Source organism: Sceloporus undulatus, chromosome 2, assembly GCF_019175285.1.
Source record: "Sceloporus undulatus isolate JIND9_A2432 ecotype Alabama chromosome 2, SceUnd_v1.1, whole genome shotgun sequence".
Lineage (NCBI taxonomy): Eukaryota > Metazoa > Chordata > Lepidosauria > Squamata > Phrynosomatidae > Sceloporus > Sceloporus undulatus.
In genome coordinates this window covers 311,009,395-311,029,134 of record NC_056523.1, presented here as the reverse complement: position 1 = coordinate 311,029,134, position 19,740 = coordinate 311,009,395, and the positions used below count along the sequence as shown (strand labels likewise).

At 41.9% G+C, this 19,740-nt stretch overlaps 1 protein-coding gene across 2 annotated transcripts in view; it reads right to left on the bottom strand.

The window, feature by feature from the left end:
- The window catches only part of ADAMTS12 (ADAM metallopeptidase with thrombospondin type 1 motif 12), a 200,668-nt gene that overhangs the window by 18,424 nt on the left and 162,504 nt on the right, over positions 1-19,740 (bottom strand). For both annotated transcript variants that reach the window (XR_006102164.1, XM_042451931.1), the window contains exons 15-18: positions 19,380-19,624; positions 17,254-17,395; positions 12,226-12,352; positions 2,454-2,664 (exon numbers count right to left, since the gene is read on the bottom strand). Coding sequence is in view for 1 of the 2 variants with exons in the window: in XM_042451931.1 (XP_042307865.1) it covers positions 2,454-2,664; positions 12,226-12,352; positions 17,254-17,395; positions 19,380-19,624 (725 nt within the window). In the remaining variant the exon portion in view is untranslated. The remainder of the gene's footprint in view (positions 1-2,453; positions 2,665-12,225; positions 12,353-17,253; positions 17,396-19,379; positions 19,625-19,740) is intronic.

Here is a 19,740-nt window from a genome sequence, read left to right as displayed (position 1 = left end):
TATATATATGAATACACATATATATGTGTTCATATATACATATATATATTCACACACACACACACACACACACACACACACATCAAAACCTTGATTTTGCCATTTTATATAAAGAGCACCATTTTACCATGCCACTGTATTTAATGGGATTTCATCATCCATGGATTTTGGTATCTGGTGTGTGTGTGTCCTGGAACCAAATCTCAGCAGAAACCAAGAGCCCATTGTATTTATTTATTTATTTTTAAAAAGCCTACAAATCCAAGGATCTGCTAACCAACCTGACCACTGGGGATTCTGGGAGCTACCTAAAATGTGTCCCTGCTCTGAACAAGACACTGAATTCTGCTGGTTAGTCCCAACTAGCATATACCCATGGATTCAATTACTAAATGCCGAATGAACGGATAAGTAAACCTGATTCAACATTTGTACTCTTGTTGAAACTAATAATAGGATTTAGGCTGATATCTGGATTTACATATGTCACCTTGAAAACAGGCTTAAATTTTCCAAATGAAAAAGAAACAAAAAAACAAAACATTTCACACAATTTTCATTATGATCTTGGATTTCATGAAACTTTTCACTCTTGTCTTCTAGGGTTGCTAGAATGAAAGAGGGCTTCTGTACCTTTAACAGTCATGCAGAAGGGTGAATTTCAGCACATGTTTGCTTATTACCTGGTTGTGTGACAAGGAACAAATACTGAAATTCCCTCTTCTAGGCAATAATTAAAGATACAGGAACCCTTCCAGTTTTCACTCTGGCAATCCTGTGCCCTTATTACCCTTCCCTAGTTATCCTTCTTAGCAGATGCCAAACTGTCATGCCATATCTGGAACTGCTTCAAAGGAAACTAGGATATAGTGCCTGAACACAGAATTATAATATAGATGTTATGCTTAATCAACAACATGAGCTGAAATTAACATTTAATTCAGTTCCTACCAGCATCACATTTTCATTTGTACAGAAATGAGAAGAGGGAGCTGAGAAGGCACACAAAATGGTCAATGGAGGGATTTTGGTAAAAGTATATTCAAATTTAGTCCTTCAGTTAATTCTTGCATGAATGAAGAACTGAAGGCTTGAAGGCATTGGGACTAGGAGAAACACATCTGCTAAGCATTTGTTACTAATTAATCACAGCAAAGTCAAGTCAGGACCTCTCCACAACAAATCCTGCAAAACGTGGCATTTCAGATTTAAGTTCATAAGGGAATAGTTGTTCTTATGAGCATTGTTTGGTTTTTTAAAATAATAATAATAATAATAATAATAATAATGGATAAGCTATTTATTCATAAAGCAGGAGGTGCAGCACTTTTTCTTTGCAAAGAGAGAAGTATTTCTGGTCCATATCAGTTTCATATGTATTTATTCTTTTTCATTTTATTTATGTGTTGGAGAACATTAATCTGTGATCATTATTATTAAAATCTGGATGGCCCATATTTTAATGTGTATACAAAGGTTTCCAACAAAAATTCCTGAAGATACTTTCTTTCAAAATGTACATTTCAAAATACAGTTTGATGAATATAGTTTAAAAGTCAGGCACTGCCTTACAACATTTGGAGAAGTGCAAAATCTGAAAGATAATGATGTTCTAATTCACACATCAGCCTAGGAGCTGTGGATCAGGTTAATTCATACTGCAATACACACAAGCATCTATTCCTTCCTCTTCCTCAGTCCTTTGCTCATTGCACAGGGCTACATTAATACCAGCAGAGGTGTGTGTACCATTGAGCTCACAGTGCACTAGGTGCTATGAATCTTTGCTAATTTTGGTCTTGCAGAGCAAGAGCAATCCAATGTTTATCCACTGCTACAAACCGTTAGTAGGAGACAGCAATCTTGGAAACCAGGAAACAGTTCTCCAGAGGGAACAAATTGTTGAGATCCTGCCAGCTTTGGATGTCACCAGGGAGCAGCCAAGAACTTATAGTGAGCTGGACCTCTGCCACCACGAGGATGCATTTTAGACTTCTTGTTAGCATCATGGCCAGACATTAACAACTGTCCAGTGGTGTGAAATTAAAGACATTGTTGGATATTTGTATTAATCATTTTGTTGAACACTTTTTTTTGCATTCTTTTGCAGTTTTGAGGCTGGGAAAACATATGAAGGCTGAGAACTAGTGGGGGGGGTGAATTTTTCTCTCTTGCTAACCTAATTGCACAGTCCTCATAGCTATTAGGAGGAAGACGGACCATGGACATTATCAGACTAACAAAAAAAGGGGGAACATAGCAGTATGCTCCCATCAATATTGCGCAATATTATTGCAAAGATTATCACATGACGTAGCACGATTATCCTATGAATAAAGAGACCATTGCCAGTATATATAAGCTCACAGCTTACTCTGGCTGCTCTGAAATGTGTTGAAGAAATGGTGGGTACAAATGTTAGTGAAGAAAAAAGGTTGGTTATGTAAACTCACCTCAGTCCAGTTGCTTACTGTCCAGTCAGATGGGCAGAGGATATCCCTGTTGCATGAAAGGCGAGTCTTTGGTTTCAGCAGATGCTGGCATTCTTCAGCTGGCAAAGCTTGCTCATCAAACCCTACTGCTTGGATGCAGAGGACAGTTCTTTTCTTCTCACCTGTTGGACCACAGGTAGCTGAGCATTTCTGCCATTCTCCTGCCCACCATCTGAAGAACAAGCCAAAAGAGAATGGAGGTCAGCAAAAGGGACATGGACACTAAACCAGAGGATGAATAGCATTTAACATAGCCTTTTATCCCTCACCATCATCACGCTCTTTTCATACTTTGTCACAGTATCTCTTAAGGGATTACACATTCATTTCATGAAGGCTTTCACATGTCCGTTGCAGCATATCCAAAACCATCTCAATAATAAAACATAGCCAGGTATATATTTTCAACTATTTGAGGAACTATACATTTCTAAGAAGTTTCTGTGAATCCCCTTGAGCATTGTTAATATTGTAACAGCATCTGTTATGATAAACCTGTTAACGGGCATCAAAGCAAGCATAATGGGACATATATTTATATTTTATATCTATTTCAGAACAGCCTTGCCAGTACCCATATATCAGCATGTTAAGCAGCATGTTAAGGAGTTATTAGTCAGGAACAGCATGGCTTGAAGGCAACATAGTTGCCTTCTTTTCATATGGCACAGACTGCCAAAAGCAGTGTACTCAAACAATAAAAGATTTAATATACCTCTTAACATGATGCTTGACAATGTAGAAGCTAGTAGGAGAAGAGGAATACTACATTACAGATGCATAGACTCAATCAAGGAGGCCATGGCTCTGAGTTTCTGGGACATGTGTAGGGCTGTTTATGACAAGGTGACTTGAAGGTCTCTCATTCACAGGGTTGCCATAAGTCAAAGTCAGCTTGAGGGCCAACTCATTGGTTCCATTTTGTGTGTTCTGCTGAATTTCTCCTGAAGGGTCAAAGAGGTGTGTATTTGGACAGAGAGGTTGGGATGGATTCAAGATCCAAGGCCTCTCTTCATCCACTGCAGGATTACTTTCCTTTCATCTTCTTTGTGGTCAGTGTTTTGCTAACAGAGAAACTACTGAGACAAAACTCTCTATCAATCAGCAGAGAACTGCTTTATAAGGTGTATTTCCTCCACCCCTGGACCACCCTCTCTGAGTTTGACTTACACTACACCAGAGCTTGGAAAGGCTACTTTTTTGAACTGGAACTCCCAGAAATCTCCAGCCAGCAGAAGTTTTCCAGGCTCTGATCCTATGGCCCTGTCTGAAAGACTGCAGGATTACTACTTAATCTAATCAATTTGCTAATTAAATATATTTAAACTTTGGTATCTGTTTTGTGAGCCAACATAGTGTAGTGGTTCGAACATTGGGTTATGACTCTGGAGACCAGGGTTCAAATCCTTGTTTGGCCATAGAAACCTGCTGAGTGACCTTGCACAAATTATCCTTTCTCAGCCACATCCATGAGGGAAACCGGGGGGGGGGGGGGGGGGGCTTTTCTATTCTATTTCTTTTCTTTAACCAGAATGTGAAGTGGGGGAAGTTCCCCGGCCTCTTTTTTGTGAAAGCCGCTGTAAAACACCATCCTTGGAGGTCACACAGTATGAAAACAGGGTCATGCTATGTGCTTGCGCCCCTCTGGCTACCCAGTGGGGCATCTCATGAGATGCTTCACCATGGTACCAGCCTAGAGCCTGCCTCAGCATTACTGTTTCCAGTGCTGTGTCACCACCAAGGATGGTGATCTAAATGCGGCATGTCGGGCTCCCATCACAGGAGGCCCGACTGGGCAATTTGGCATCAAAATCACCCGGGACCCCACTAATTGACACTGTCTTTTGGATCATGGCGACTCTGGAAATTTCCTGCTATCTCAGTCCTCTCTATCTGGACTATCCATAACTGTTGTTCCCTGAACCAACAACTCGCTAATTGGGCAGTAATAAACTCTTTTCGCCCAAAATTAAAAGCTAATTTGCATAATTTCCCCAGCATGCCAGCACCCCTCTTCTCCTATGGCTTCGCGGGCTTCAATGCCCTAAACCTGGCCATCCAATAGTCGTCTTCTCTCCCCACATCTGACCCAAACCAACCAAATCCTGTCTACATTCCTTCCTGCTTGCCTCCCTTTTCTCTGTCAATCAACTAAAGGGGAGGGAAGCCCCCAACGCCAAGGTGGCACCAGCCCCAGAAGTATCTGTCAAAAGCACAGAGGGAATCGAGCCACCACATCCTCTGAGGCCGGCAGATGTTTTTTAAAAAAACTGCATCAGGGTCCTTCTCTCCGCGTGGACGATTGTCCCTGTTGTAGTGTCCGGTCATCCATCTCACTGTATCCACTGCCCCTCGATGTCCCATGAACCCTCACCCTCTGATATCATGCTATATGGTGTGTACAGCCAACAGAGGCGGGCCATTAACACACCACTACAGAAAAATGTCTCTAGACACATTGCTATCCGTTGGCAACAAAGTCACTGTGACAATTCCCAAGACACTGTATCTTCGACTTTTCAGACTCTGTTTAAGTTTGCAATCATTCAACCTGTGAAAGTTACTGCTATGAATTCTATCTATATAAATATGTCTGTATTTTTGGGTGTTTGGGTGTGTGCACAGAACAAACCGAGAAACACACACACACACACAACTATGCACACAGCCATTTTATGTATAGTTTCTCTCTCTCTCTCTCTCTTTGTGTGTGTATTTGTGTGTCTGTGTGTGCAGAAAGCAGACACATACAGAGTCATATATTTAAATATATGCATTTTCACACACACAACATTTAGAACCATATTGCCAATGTGCGCAGATAGATAGATAGATAGATAGATAGATAGATAGATAGATAGATAGAGATATAGATATAGTTTGGGGGAAAATAGGATAAAATCTATGTTAGTTTTGTCAAAGAGGGCGGTGCGTCATACATGGGAGAGCAATGAAAAATTTAGTACGCTCTAGGACTTTGGAGGACTAAAGAGAAGAGCATTGTTTCAGCCAATCAGGAAACGGAGGAATGAGAGAACGGAATTGGGAACGGATAAGAATACTGCACAGACTTCTTATGGAATGTTCTGAGAACGTTACAGCTCACTGGGAACACATCTAATCCGTCCCCACCCTGGAACGCATGTGGAACACATTGGGAACGTTCTGGGAACCCGATGGGAACACATACGTGCGGTAAACTGAAATGCGTTCCATTCCCATCGGGTTCCCAGAACGTTGTCAGAACGCTGTGCAATATTCTTCTAAATCTTGCCAAGAAAACCCCATGATAGGTTTGTCATAGGGTCATCATAAATTGGAGATCTTGATGGTACACAATGCCGAATCTATTTTGTGCTTTGGTAATAATGTTCTCAAGCCAATTAAGTTTTGAAACTTGCATATTAAAAACCAGCTAGGGCAAAGGATTCATTTCAGTTTGCAATGAGAAGCAGAACGTGGTCCCTTGCACACTTTTTTAATTACTGTAGACTACACCTTTGGCATTACCTAGGAAGTCTGCATAATCCTACTCCATATATTAATACTACATTGGTAAGCCCTTTAATCCACCCTGACTGAAAGTCAGCCTTTGTTAGTTACTGGTCCAGAGAATATTAGCTGCCTTGAAAGAAGACAGAGGCTGTGCAGGCTTTGCTCTCAAATCTTTCTTAATTTTTTTCCTAAATATTCAAAAGTAAATAGATTCACCAACAGAAATTATACAACCTACTGATGTCCACAGGTCACTATATTTCTAAATATCAATTGACAGTAAACAGGGAGATTCTACTTGTTAATGAACTGATAAACCAGGCTGGCATCTTCTTAAATTATGATTTCTACCAAGCAGTCCTGCACAGTTCCTTTTATCTTGGGAACTTCCTTAAAGTGCATTGAGTCCAAGTATGAGTTTGCTCTTGGATCCATTCATTTATCTTTTTGGCAATCCATGGCATCCACAGAACTCTTCTCCATCACCACATTTCCTTTCATATGCTTCATTCTTTTTAAGAAATGTGGTGATGGAGAACAGTTCTGTGGATGCCATGGATTGCCAAAAAGATAAAGGAATAGCTCCAAGAGCAAATCAAGCCTGAACTCTCCTCCCTAGAAGCCAAGATGACTAAACTACTGTAAGACTGTCATATTCATTAAGTATTCATTAAGACTCAATGCACATTAAGGGAGTTCCTAAGATAATTCCAGTCATTGTACCTTATTTGGCTTTTTAATGTCTAAGTATGCAATGTAGTGCATTTAGAATTCTGTAGCTAGCAATGAAACACACACACACACACTTGGTTTGCACTTATTCATAACATTATCGACCCTTTCAAAGAATTCTAAAGGCTTCAAATTCCTTTTGCAAGAGTCACATTCATTCTTCCATAGTGAAGTTTGCAAAGATGGTACCAGGGACTGGAAAAGTTACTTTTCTGGTATAAATCTCCAGAATCTACCAGCATGGTAAACCATGCTGGCTAGAGAATTCATAGAATTATAGAGAAGAGACCCCAAGGTCCAATCCCCTGCCATGCAGGAATTATAGTCAGAAAAGTAACGTTTCCAAGCTCTAGGTGGTAATAGACAGGCATTAAATTATAATTCAGACCTGGTGAAGTTCAAATAGATCCAAATCTGTGTTGCATCCATGACAACCAAGGACAAAAGTTCCCAAGGGACTGTGCCTTAACCAATTAAGCCTGCAATCCTAATCACACTTCCTCAGAAATAAAATTTAATATAATTTAGTGGGCCTTTCTTTTGAGTAAATGTGCATGGGATTGCTGTTCTCCTTTTCCTTGCGGACTCTAGAATAAAATGCTCATTTCTTTTTAATTTGAACACAGAATGTCTCTGGTGTGTGTTCAGATATTACAGAGGCCAGTTGTTATCAAATCAGATTATACTGTCAGATGCCTTTCCAGTAATTAGAACTGAATAATCATTCCACTGTAGCATCCATATACTTTAACAAACTGTTTGCATATTTAACAACATTATGAGGCATTCCTCTACTGAGAGGTTAGTAAAACAAATGGCAAATTCCTCTAACAGATGTTCAGTGTTTACTCTGTAACACCAGCAAGATCTGTCCTAAAATCCAGCACTGACAAATGACTACCGTATTTTCCAGCGTATAAGACGACTTTTTGACCCTCTAAAATTGGGTCAAAAGTCAGAGGCCGTCTTATACGCCGGGTTAAGCCCGGTGTGCACACGCATGGCTGGCTGCTGGCTTCTCAGGCCTCTGGAGGCCTGTGAAGCCGGCAGCCCAGCGCAGGCTTCTAAGGGGCCTCTGGAGGCCTTTTGAAGCCTGCGCATGCACCCTTGGCCAACTGCTGGCTTCTCAGGAAGAGAGGTAGTCTTATACGGTTAGTATATCCTAAACTCTATATTTTTATTGACAAAGTTGGGGGTGTCTTATACGCCCAGTCATCTTATATGCCGGAAAATACGGTAATCAGGAGGAATATTATCAGGTAATAAAACCACCTCTGGGCTTTGTAAGCTAAGGTTCAAGATATACTGTCTGTTTGCATAGCCAAAAGTTTTTGATTTATTTTTGGTGTTTAAAGCAAAGGAAAAGAAAAGAAAAAAGAAAAGTACACACACACACACAAATACATCTTTTGACTTTTCAAAGGTAAAAGTTTTGATCTGTGGACAGTGTTGCTTGAGTAGACAATAACAGTTTCAAGCTGAAATCTTACACCTACTTATGCCCCACTGAAAAGTGGTGGCTTAGTGGTTAAAATGCCAATTCTGAAGATTGAGAAATTGGAAGGTTGGCAGTACAAGGCCTGAGTGCTGCATGATGGGGAGAGCTCCCATCACTAGTCTGAGCTTCTGCCAGCCTAGCAGTTCAAAAGCATGCAAATGCAAGTAGATAAATAGGTACTACATCAGTGAGAAGGTAACAGCGTTCGGTGCAGTCATGCTGGCCATATTACCACCAGAGCAGCCCTCAGACAACACTGGCTCTTTGGCTTAGTAACGGAGATGAGCACCGCTTCCTACAACTGGTTATCACTAAACATTCATGTCAAGGGACTAACTTTACCTATGCCCCACTGGCTTCAGTGTGACTTTCTTCTGAGTCACTGCCAGCATGTCACGAAACATAACACAGGGCCAAATGGGATATGGTGCTTTATGTATCATCTGATGCTGCATTTTTCATTTTTAAATGCTAATGACATGCACATCTCCACTGAGACCTACTTCTCTACCTCATGGTGATATGGAGGTGACCCCTCCTGGGTTCTTGAAGGCTAGACCAGTATAGTATGGGCTTTGGCAGGTTCAGCCAGGTTGGTAGGGTGTACCATCTGTCTCTTACCTGAAGGCCAGCCTAGCTAAATACAGCAAGGCTTGTCCACAGAAAAATGACTATCAGGTGATGAACTGCCCATAGCAACAACAAATGGAATAGCTGCAAACCTTTATCAATGGACAGAGCATCCATCTTAATGAAATCACAGCTCTTTCAATTATTCAAAGGAATAGTATGTGCACCAGTGCAGGATTTTCATCGGGATCATGGCTGGTGGGAAGGAGAGTTATATCCTTTTTCTTCCTGCCCCAAAACGCTCTTCCTCCAGCTGCATGACTGCTTTCTCCAAGAAAGAGACATTCCACTGCTGCCCACAGGGGATAAAAGCAGCTGCAGCAATGCAATGATCCTCAGGCTCCCAAATGGGTAGGAAAGATTTAATCCCCATGTCCCACCCTCCTTCATCTGTTAGTGTCTAATTTTGCCACTAATTCAGGTGGGTTTGCATATATTTTTTGCTTGTGAAAAAAAATATCAAGATTCCCCGCCCCCACTGGGGAAAGAACAGGCATCAGATCTGGAAGGCAACACATTGCTAGTTATTTAATGTATAATTTCATTGCAGGAAGAGGGAGAGATGCTTATGGGATTTTTTGCCTACCAAAATAATGTTGACTTTGGATATCAAAGCATCTTGAATGAGTGGGAGACATCTATGATTCATCACTTCAGTGCAGTAAAATGTCTTGGGCCAACCCTGCTCTTTCCAAAGTGAAATGTCCCAGGAGTTTATCACACACAAACTAGTAAAGTGCAATTATAGTAGGATAATAGCATCTTTGGCAGGTACTTACTCACACCATGTTATGTCTTTCTTGTTGCTGCTTTGTATTTCATTTGTTGGGGGAGGGAACCTTTTTACTGACAGTCCTCCCCCTCTGTGAATGAAAAGGTGTGCTCCACCAGTAACTGAAATGCAAAGCAGCAACAGGAGAGACATGATATGGTGTGATAAGTACCTGCCAAAGATGCTACTATATACTTGTAGTGAGGAGGTACCCTTAAGGGAGAGAGCTGAGTGGGCTAAAGAGGACCAGGTGGGAGAGGAGGGGCAAGAGGTGGAGTCAGAAGGAGGAGCCAAGGAGTATAAGAGGAGAGGTGCCTGGGAGGAAGGGAATGTGGTGGAAGAGGAGGTTGGGGAGTCGCGGTCGGAGATGGGATAGGATAGGAGAGGTGAGGAGGAGTCTAGTGAGGGACAGAGCGCCGGTGGTGCTGCAGACAAGGTTGGGAGGATGGCGGAGAGGGCCCCATGAGGAAGTTCGCCTGCGGGACCCTTGAGAAGAAGGGGAATTTCCCTTTGTAGGGGTGGAGGAGTGGGCCCACGGAAAGAAAGACTCTTTAGAGGGCGAGTGGTGGGACCCCAAAGGGGAACAGTGGCAAACAGGCTCAGAACCCAGGGACAGGGAGAAAGCGGACCTAGAACCCCTGGAGAAGCACTGTGGGGGCCGGCCCTCTGCGCAGAGGCAAGCAAAGGGCGAAGACACCTAAGGCGCCGCCAGAGGATACAGCCCAGAAGGGGCCTATAGTTTAACCCGAAGGTCTCAGAGACACCCCGGGGGTTGTTGTTTGGTTGTTGGGAAGTTATCATTAAAAGTTTCTGTTTTGCTGCAACTTGCCTGAAAGTTTGTTGCCGCGTGCAGTCAAAGAGGGGAGGAGTAACACGTGGGGCTTTTACCATGCAGCCAGAAAACACAGCCCCGCCCACAATACTGTAACTGCACTTTACCAGTTTTGCGTGATAAACGCCTGGGACATTTTACTTTGGAAAGAATAGGGCTTAGGGGACAAGGATGGATTGGTCAGGTGGAATGGCAAGATAATCAAAATTGTTGGAGAAGGGAAGGAGCTGGACTGGCAAGAGCTCAGCATGCTTTTTTGGTTACATCCATGTAGCTCCTTCCCTTCTTCGACAGTTTTGATTATCTAGCCTTCCCACCTGACCAATCTGTCCTTGTCCCTGGAGCCTATATTAATAATCCCAAGGGTAGGTGAATTGATCCTATTGCCATCCCAGAATGAACATTCATGGTAAATCTAACTTCTCATTCTTGGGATGGCATGGAGGGCCAATCTACCATGATTGGGACTTACCCAAGTCTCAGTTATGAATGGGAACTTCATTTCGCTAACACTGACTGCAGCATAGTTCTACCAAATGCCACTTGTGCTGACTTATATTTATCTATCTTGTAGTGTCTGATGAGCCTCAATGGCTCAGACCATCCTGAAGCCTCGATATATCTTTCAGAGAACTAGACACAGCTTAAGCTGTACTGGTTGCCATCAACCTTGTGAAATAAAAATAAAAATAATAATCCTATTGCCCATATTTGTGAAGTAGGCCATAGTGCTCCGAAATACAGGATTTCTAGTGCTACCACTAGTGCCATTAAATGACACTGCAGTGCCTCTCTGTCTTCTCTTCCTTTACAGATTTTTTCTGGAAAGAAAGAAAAAAGATAGAACGAGGAACAGAAAAGCATGGCTGTACTACAAATGGAAAATAACAAATGTCCAGCTCTTTGGTAGTGTTCAATGAATGGGACATGGTGACTGTACAATAAAATACTCCTCTGGAAGAAACATGATGTGTAACTCGAGGGATCTTCATTTATGAATAGCTGGGAAAGTATAGCAAAGTATTCATATTAATTGACAATGGAATAATTTATCCCTTAAGTTATTTGTGGGGTTTTCTGGCTATGTGACCATGTTATAGAAGAGTTTCTTCCTGATGTTTCGTCAGCATCTGTGGCTGGCATCTTCAGAGAATGCTTGCCTGGAAAGGAGTTGGGTATGTATACAGTATACTGTGTGACCAGGGAAGGCAGGAGTGATTTGCATGTGTATTGTTCTGTTGCTAATGGCAGGCCTCAGGGTGAGAGGGTCTGCAAAGGAAGATTAGTGGTCTGCTTGATAGTGCTCATTGTCCCAACTCCTTTCCAGATAAGCATCCTCTGAAGATGCCAGCCACAGATGCTGGCGAAACATCAGGAAGAAACTCTTCTAGAACATGGCCACATAGCCCGAAAAATCCACAAAAAAACTATGGATGATGGCCATGAAAGCCTTCAACTCCATATCCCTTAAGTATTCAAAGTCATTAATGGGCGATCTCACTTAGCCTTATAATAGTCCTCTAAGGCAGGCCATACTGCAGCTCTAAGTAGAAACAGAGATGGAGATAAAAGACAAATGTCTTCTTGGGGAAAAAATTATTTATTTATTTATTTACGATATTTATACCCCTCCCTTCAGCCCTGAAAGCTCTCAGAGCAGCTTACAATTAGTATTGGCCAACTAACCTTCTACAACAAGCCACTGTCACGTACCTCCATCTCTCTCTGCTACATATATATGCTGCAACTATATATAGAAATATGTCTCTGTTACCTTGGTGGACAATCTTTTTCAATGCATTTCTTTTGTTTTCCATTTGGTTGTGTTTCTGGATCACAAAACAAGTTTTTCACCACACCTTTCCCCCTTTTCACACAGCGAGCAGTTTGACGTTGGAAACCTACAAGAAAGAATATGCTGCATTTAGAGGTGGTGGTGCAACGAGTGGTTTTCAGTGGGTGAAGAATTCTAAATGAGAGAACAGCTGATATACTCAGACCAGGCACCAGTGGGCACCTTCCAAAAGCCCAGATCCTCAGGAAGGGCAACAATAGCAATGCTGGCTGTGCAATTCCAAAAACTGCAGGTTAAAATGTAGCTATTCTGAGCTCTGGTTATGCATGGAAGTGGTTCTCTCTAGGTCATGGGTTGAAATGCAGAAGGAGTCGAGCTCAGGGAAGAGAATCCATTTTTTAGTGCAGGAGCTCAAGGTAAAAAATATCAGTTTAGGTACCACCATAACTTACAACATATATAAAAAAGAAGTTCAAAGATATGAGGGGGAAATTCACTTGTTTTTAACAAGTGGCAGAGAACAAAACATGACTGAAAACTTTATCGCACCATGCTTTAAAAGTGAAATTAGAGCATGATAGCAGCATCTATGGCAGTAGCTTATCACGCAATACTGTGTCTGTCTAGTGTGGCTGGTCTGTAGTCCACCCAATGCTGGACTGCTCTTTCTCAATGATGGGCAAAACCTGTCAATGCCTTCCAATTGCACTACATTTGAGTGAGTGTGATTAATTTGCCTCTGAAACAATTCTGATATACAGGCGGTCATATATTGCCTCGGAAAGTGGTGGAGTCCCCTTCTTTGGAGGTTTTTAAATAGAAGCTGGATGGCCATCTGTCAGTGGTGCTTTGATTGTGTCTTCTGCATGGCAGGGAGTTGAACTGGATGGCCCTACAGGTCTCTTGATTCTACAATTCTATGTGGTGCAAGTGGGTGTGATTATGTTCCTTTCCTCTTCCACTGCTTCTTCCTCTCTATTCCCAAGCATCTCCTCCTCCTCCTCCTCCTTCTTTCACTTTTTTAATGGATTGCCATGGTTGTGTAATCACACTAAAAATATTTTTTTAAAAAACAGACCAAGGGATGCTGGGAAGGAGTTAGGGCAGGGAAGTAGGGCTATGGATACTAGCTTGAAGAAGGTAGAGGCCGGGACAGAAGCAGCACCATCATACTTTTGAAGAGCTGTGCAATAATGATTGTCACCAGCCTGTTTGCATTTGCTGGACTAGTGGGATTATGGCACCTTATGAACCTGGTGTGATATCATCTCAAGATGGGTTTTCTTCTGGCCAGTTGGTACCACTGCCTGCATGAACCTCAGAAACATTGATAAGGGCCAGTACAACCATTAGGAAGAGTGAGACATTTGCTTTTGGCAGCAGAGGCAAAAAGGCAGCAGTGGGAACCCCTGAATGTTCCCCCTGAGCCCCTGCTATTTGTTCCTATCTGTTCAAGGACAAAGCTGTGTATATTTTGCATCCCCTAAACTAATCTGCTGCCTGAGGTGTAGTGAAGGATGCTAGCCTATCACTAAAATTAAAGGAGGATGAAGCTGTTGGCTCAGTGGAAGGAGGGGAAGGAGCAACATCAAGCCAGCCAGCAAAATGTCTTAGATTGTACTTGACCTTTAGCAGTGCCCAATTTCCAATGAACTTATGACTCAAGCAAACAGCTAATTGTTTATCCATTAATTTAACTGAAAGAAGAAAGCCAGCACACATCTTAATTAGCCATCCAACCTAACATGATATAAAGTAATTTCCTTTAGGGTAGTTAAATCATTATCATCATAAAATGAGTAGAAATGTCTGGGAATCAGAGCAGGAAAACACATCAAGCATCCAGCAAAATTCGTGCAAGGGTACAGCAATAAAAAAAAGGACTGGAGGGCTCTCGTTACATTAGCAACAAGGGTATTGCTGCAAATTTGTACACACATGCCATAGGCACCACAAGGTACACCCCTAGTCGTAGCTGGACAGGTTTTCCATTTTGATTCTAGAGAGTTCCAATGAGTCTTGCAGAGCTTGCACAAATTACTTTTTGGAGGACAACACCTTTCAGAATCCCCCTGCTAGCATGACTACTAGGGAATTCTGGGGAATGTAATCTTGAAGCAAAGGACAAGTTGGTACCACCATGTCATAACCAGCCAAGAGCAGGTCTCGGAGGATGAGGAGGAGGATGGGGCTCCTCCAGAGCAAGAGGTAATTGAGTCTACACCAGGTGCTCATCCTGCTCCAGTGCAAGAGGTAATTGAAGCTACACCAGGTGCTAATCCTGCTCTGCCAGAATCCAGCCCTGATCTCCCAGCCCGAGAAGAGGAGGCTCAGCCAGGTCCTGGTGCTGATGGGATTTCTCTGGTGGCACAGCAGCCTAGTGGTGACTCTGGGGAGGAACCAGGCCTGGAGGTTCCCTCCTTTAAACAACGCAGGGCTGAGAGTGCTGGCAGATGCAGGTCCAGGAGGATTGCTGAGAGACAATTGGCAAACAAGCCTCAGCTGGCACTGAGGAGAGAATCTCCTACTTAAGAAGCAGGAAGACACCAATTCAGTGCCAGAGTTTATTGTATGATCCTTTGGTGTGATTGCTGCCTGCACTGGTTCCCTGTATCTTGACTCCTTGTTGCCTTGTCTCTTGACCTTGGAATGGACTGTACTCTTGCCACTTCTGGCTGCCCTGACCCTGGACTGGACTGACTACTCTGACCTCTGTTTTCCTGACTTCGGCTCTGACTTTTGGCTTGCTTCTTAACTACCACTCCTTGCAGGTTTGTGGACTGTTCCCAGTTGCTTGCTAATTACCTAGCTGAGCCATCCTTATTTGTGTTGTTTGTGTGTGCTGGCTGCAGTCCAGGACACACCATCCTGTCCACATACTGAAGTCAACTAGTTTGGCTGCTGAGTTAATTTAACAATGGTGAAGTTATGAGTTAAATGGCAGGTTACACAGAACAAAACCTTGCCACTGCACTATACACCCTATCATTAGCATCTTCTGTTTCAGTCCATCTACTAGTAGGGGCCTATCTTGGGTCCACATTTAGTAACATCACCATTTTACTTTGCAGAGGTTCTGCAAAACCATCACAGCAGGCAGAAATTAATCATGCACAGCTTAAAAAATAATCCTATATTAGGAAAGCTCTAGCATTGTTGTGTCCAAGTCATTTTTAACTTATGGTGACCCTAAGGCAAACTTAACATAGGGTTTTCTAGGCAAGTTTCTTCAGAGGGGGTTTGTCATTGTCATCCTCTGAGCCTGAGAGAGTGTGACTTGGCCAAGGTCATCCACGTGTATCCAAGTGTGGAATCAAACCCTGATCTTCAGGGCTATAGTCTAACACTCTAACCACTGTACCATGCTGGCTGTATCCTGTATCTAACAAAATACAGCATTTCCCCCCTTCTGCTCCTTTCTTTTGTTAAATTCATGTGGGGGGAAAAATCCAGTTTTTACAATATCTTCATCAATCAATCAATCAATCCAAAGAAAGCTAAATTGGCATCTTAATGTGTAAGGTGAATTGATGCAGACTCATTAGCTGTCTTAGGTGAGCTACTAACTCTAACTTGCAATATGGGAACAATAATACTGCAATATAATAGGTGCAAAAATACCCAAGATGCTAGCTGTTACAATTAACATAGGTTTATTGTTATAAGGATTAGCTTAGCTTCCCATTTAGCTTGTACACTCTTCCTCCCTTTCTTCAACACAGCTAGAAAGAGGTGTTCAAAAATTTAGACTAACCTCAACTCATCAGGATATCTGAACCCAGTTTGTCTTAATGATGGTTTGTTGAAACTAGCTATGGGTTATGAAGTTTGCTAGTTTCAAGTAACTATAATTAAGATTAACCACATTTTAGAATTCAACCCACTAAACTGTGGTAGTAATAGGTGATCAACAGGGGCGATCAGGTAAGTAGAGGAATTACCAAGAAGACGTGGCAGCAGAGGTACAGTTAACACAATCAGCACCATGGAAGTGTATGGTTGATGACCATTTCCCCAAAAAGGGAAAACTGCAGCTTCCAAGGGGCTTTTTTGCAGTCCCTTTCCCCCCAAATCATCCCTAAAACCATGCATGCCCCCTCAAATTGCAGGAGGATCACTTGTCAAACCAGAAATCACAACCCTATAAACTTTCCAATCCTCCTCTCCCCCAAACATTTTGAAAACTGGCCAAAAATAGCCAAAACCAGAAACAAAACCACTAGTCACTTCTGATTTTGTTTTCAGCCACATGGAAGCTGATTTTTAAGGGGGTGCAGTCCACTGGGCACATGTAGCCCCTGTGCTCTCCACAGCTGCCCACCCCTAAGTGATCCCAGACTACTGAGATTGAAGAAAGGTAGCTAGCTAGCCAGCAATGCATGTTTTGCATGGTCTAGCACAAGCTATTTTCTTCTTCCACAACAATTTTAGCATTAATTTCTGACAAGGTTGAGTATTCATTTCCTGCTTTGATCACTTCACAGTGGCAGGCAGCACTGACAACTAGCAAATTATTTCATCAACCCATGTTGGCTTTGGACAGTTTTGAAGGGCTATATAAATGTTTAACAAACATCTTCTCTGTTTTTTTTTTTAAATATTAGCTTTATATCTTTGAAAAGCATGTAAAATACTAGGGGGGGGGGTTGTTATGGTTTTGTTTTTGCATAGCAAGATGCAAAATGTCCACATAATTAAATCAAGGGATTGATTTAAAAAACCCTCTGCATTGTTGTCTGGAGGGGCCATATTCCAAGCGAAATAGTTTAACATGACATTCAATTAATCACTGATTAACAACCTCGCAGAGTGGCTTTCAATACACTGATTTTCTACAGGGTGGCCTATCAAGGGGCATGTGGTTCAAGACAGGTGTTAATTAAATTCCATTTGTCAACCCCTGAGCAGTCTATTTGTTCCCTAATTGGCATGCTGTTAAGATAATGAACGGCAAGACCAAAGCAGCTGGCAAAAGAGAGGCAAACAGTGGTGCTAGTGTAGTCTTACCATGTCCACAAGTCACACTGCAACCTGTCCAGCTCCCGTATTGCCAAAAATACTCCGGGTCTTCTACTTCATTCTCTGAGCTCCAGTCTTTGCGGACAGTATATTCGTATTTTATTCCAGGGTTATTCTCCTGAAACAGGAGCTGAAAAAGGCAATTTCATCTAAATCTGATCACAAAATGGTACCCAGAAAATATGAAATCAAAGAAGCTTCAAATTTTGGAAGGGGAGCAAACCTGTTGTATGCTGCTTTGATTGCCTGGCAAAAAGCGGGATAGAAATTAAAAAATTATTATTTTTATTATTATTATTAGATGGGCAATCTGTGGCCCTTCAGGTGTTGAGCATCTCTGAGTCCCGTCAGCCCTAGGCAAGATGGCCAGTAATCAAAGATCATGGGACTGTATTCCAACCATATTGAAAAGAGAGGGACACAAGTTCTTCAGTTCTGTAAGGAATAGTGGCAGAAGTCTCTTGTCTTATTTTGAATGAAAAAATAGAGAGGCAAATAAGAGAAAGACAGACAGATATATAAATTTGTTGGGATTGTTTAGATCTTTTCTGAAATGCACCAAACTCCTGCCACTTGGTAACCCTTTTTCTCCATCTGTGCTATAAGCCATGTTCTTCTTATGGCAATAAACTGAGCAACTTTTGGTGGCACATGGTAGCTGACATGTCTTGAAGCTTCTCTGTCCAGTAAAATTCTCTCATAAAAATTAAATATCAAGGAGAAGCCTACTTCTAGCTGGAACTTGGAAAAGTTACTTTTTTTGAAAAACAATTCCCAGAATCTACCATTTGGAGAGTTGTCAAAATAAAAACAAAAACCAAGCCACAAAAAGACTTTTCCAGGCTCTGGTTCTACACACCTTTCTTCCTGACATGCTGATTTTTCATCTGCATGTGTGTGGGGGTTCATCTCTGTATAGAAGCATTCAGTAATATGAACCCTGATCTGTCATCTATGCTGGCTCTGTGAGGAGTAGGCCAAGCGTTGTGTCTGACTGAAGTGGGAATGGTTTGAAAAACCAACAAGAATATTATATTCTCAGCTGAGTACAGTTGGTCCCTTATATCCATGGATTCTTTTTCCTTGGATTCATGCATCCACAGCTTGAAAATATTTAGAAAATATATAAATTACAAAAAAGCACACTTTGATTTTGCCGTTTTATATAAGGGACACCATTTTCCTAGCCATTGCATTTAATGGGATGTGAGCAGCTTTAGATTTTGGTAACCACGGGGGTCCTGGACCCAAACCCCAGTGGATACCAAGAGCCCACAGTATTCACATGTACGCAGCTAAACCTGACCCTTGTTAAAGTACAAAAAACTTTTAGAGTGAACCAATATGAGAGGAGCAGCAATTGTGGCACTCCAGATGGTGTGGGACTTTAACCCATCAGCCCAACCCAGAATAGCCCATTATGAAGAATAGTAGGAGTTGCAGTCTAACAACATCTTGACAGCCACACCTGCTTTAAGGGAAGAAGAACCCTAAAATACTAATAACTGATTTTGGTCAGTTCACAGTCAGACCGCTCTGGTGCCACAACAGACTGTAATCCCCAGGATTCCTTAGCACTGAGCCATTGCAGTTAAAGTGGTGTCAAATTGGATTATTTCTGCAGTATAGATGCAGCCCATCTGTGTTTTTTGCCATTCGTTGGGGCCCCTACAACCAAACCCCCACAGATGGGAAGGGTCCACTATAGTGTGATGAAAAAGGCAGAGAATAAAAGTTAAAAAAAGTAAAACATACAAAATTAAGATTAAAATTAAACAGTATCAAATAGCAACATAATTAAAATAGTATTAAATTACAACAGAATTAAAACCAATTAAAATCTTACTTTAAAACAGATTAAAAACAGCACAGCACCCTAAAGTTCCCCATCTCTGTTTGTTAAAATCAATTTCCAAAGACTTGCTGGAAAAGAAAGATCTTACTCAGTTGCTGAAAGGAAAGCTAAGAAGGGACTTTCCTAATTTCCCAAAGGAGGGACTTCCAAAGTGACAGCCATACAGAAGGCCTTCTACATTGAAACCTGGAAAAATAGAGAAATAATCACTCCATCCCCACAGCAATTTGCTGCTGCAGCACATGGTGTACTGGCATACCTGTAGCCATACAGATTCATTTGTGGGTCCAAGAGCAGTGAGGTTTTCCAGGTCTCCTTTTCTCCCATACTGAAATACTGTTCCTGCCACTTTGTAGTCTCCATTCCACTGGATAATAAAGCCCCCATTGAGATAATACTTCTCTGGATTCTCACTCCTTAATGCAAGGAAATTCCCTGCTGCTGCCACTTCTGTTACTTTGATGTTTCTTGCGCCTTTTGGAATCATGCCAATATCAACATAGCCTAGGCAAAAAACATTGGCAGTTTTACATAAAACATAGGCAGAATGTATTAGCTTTAACACTGGCAGTGATAACAACAATGTTAGTGCATTTTGCCTAATTCCAAAAACCCATCAG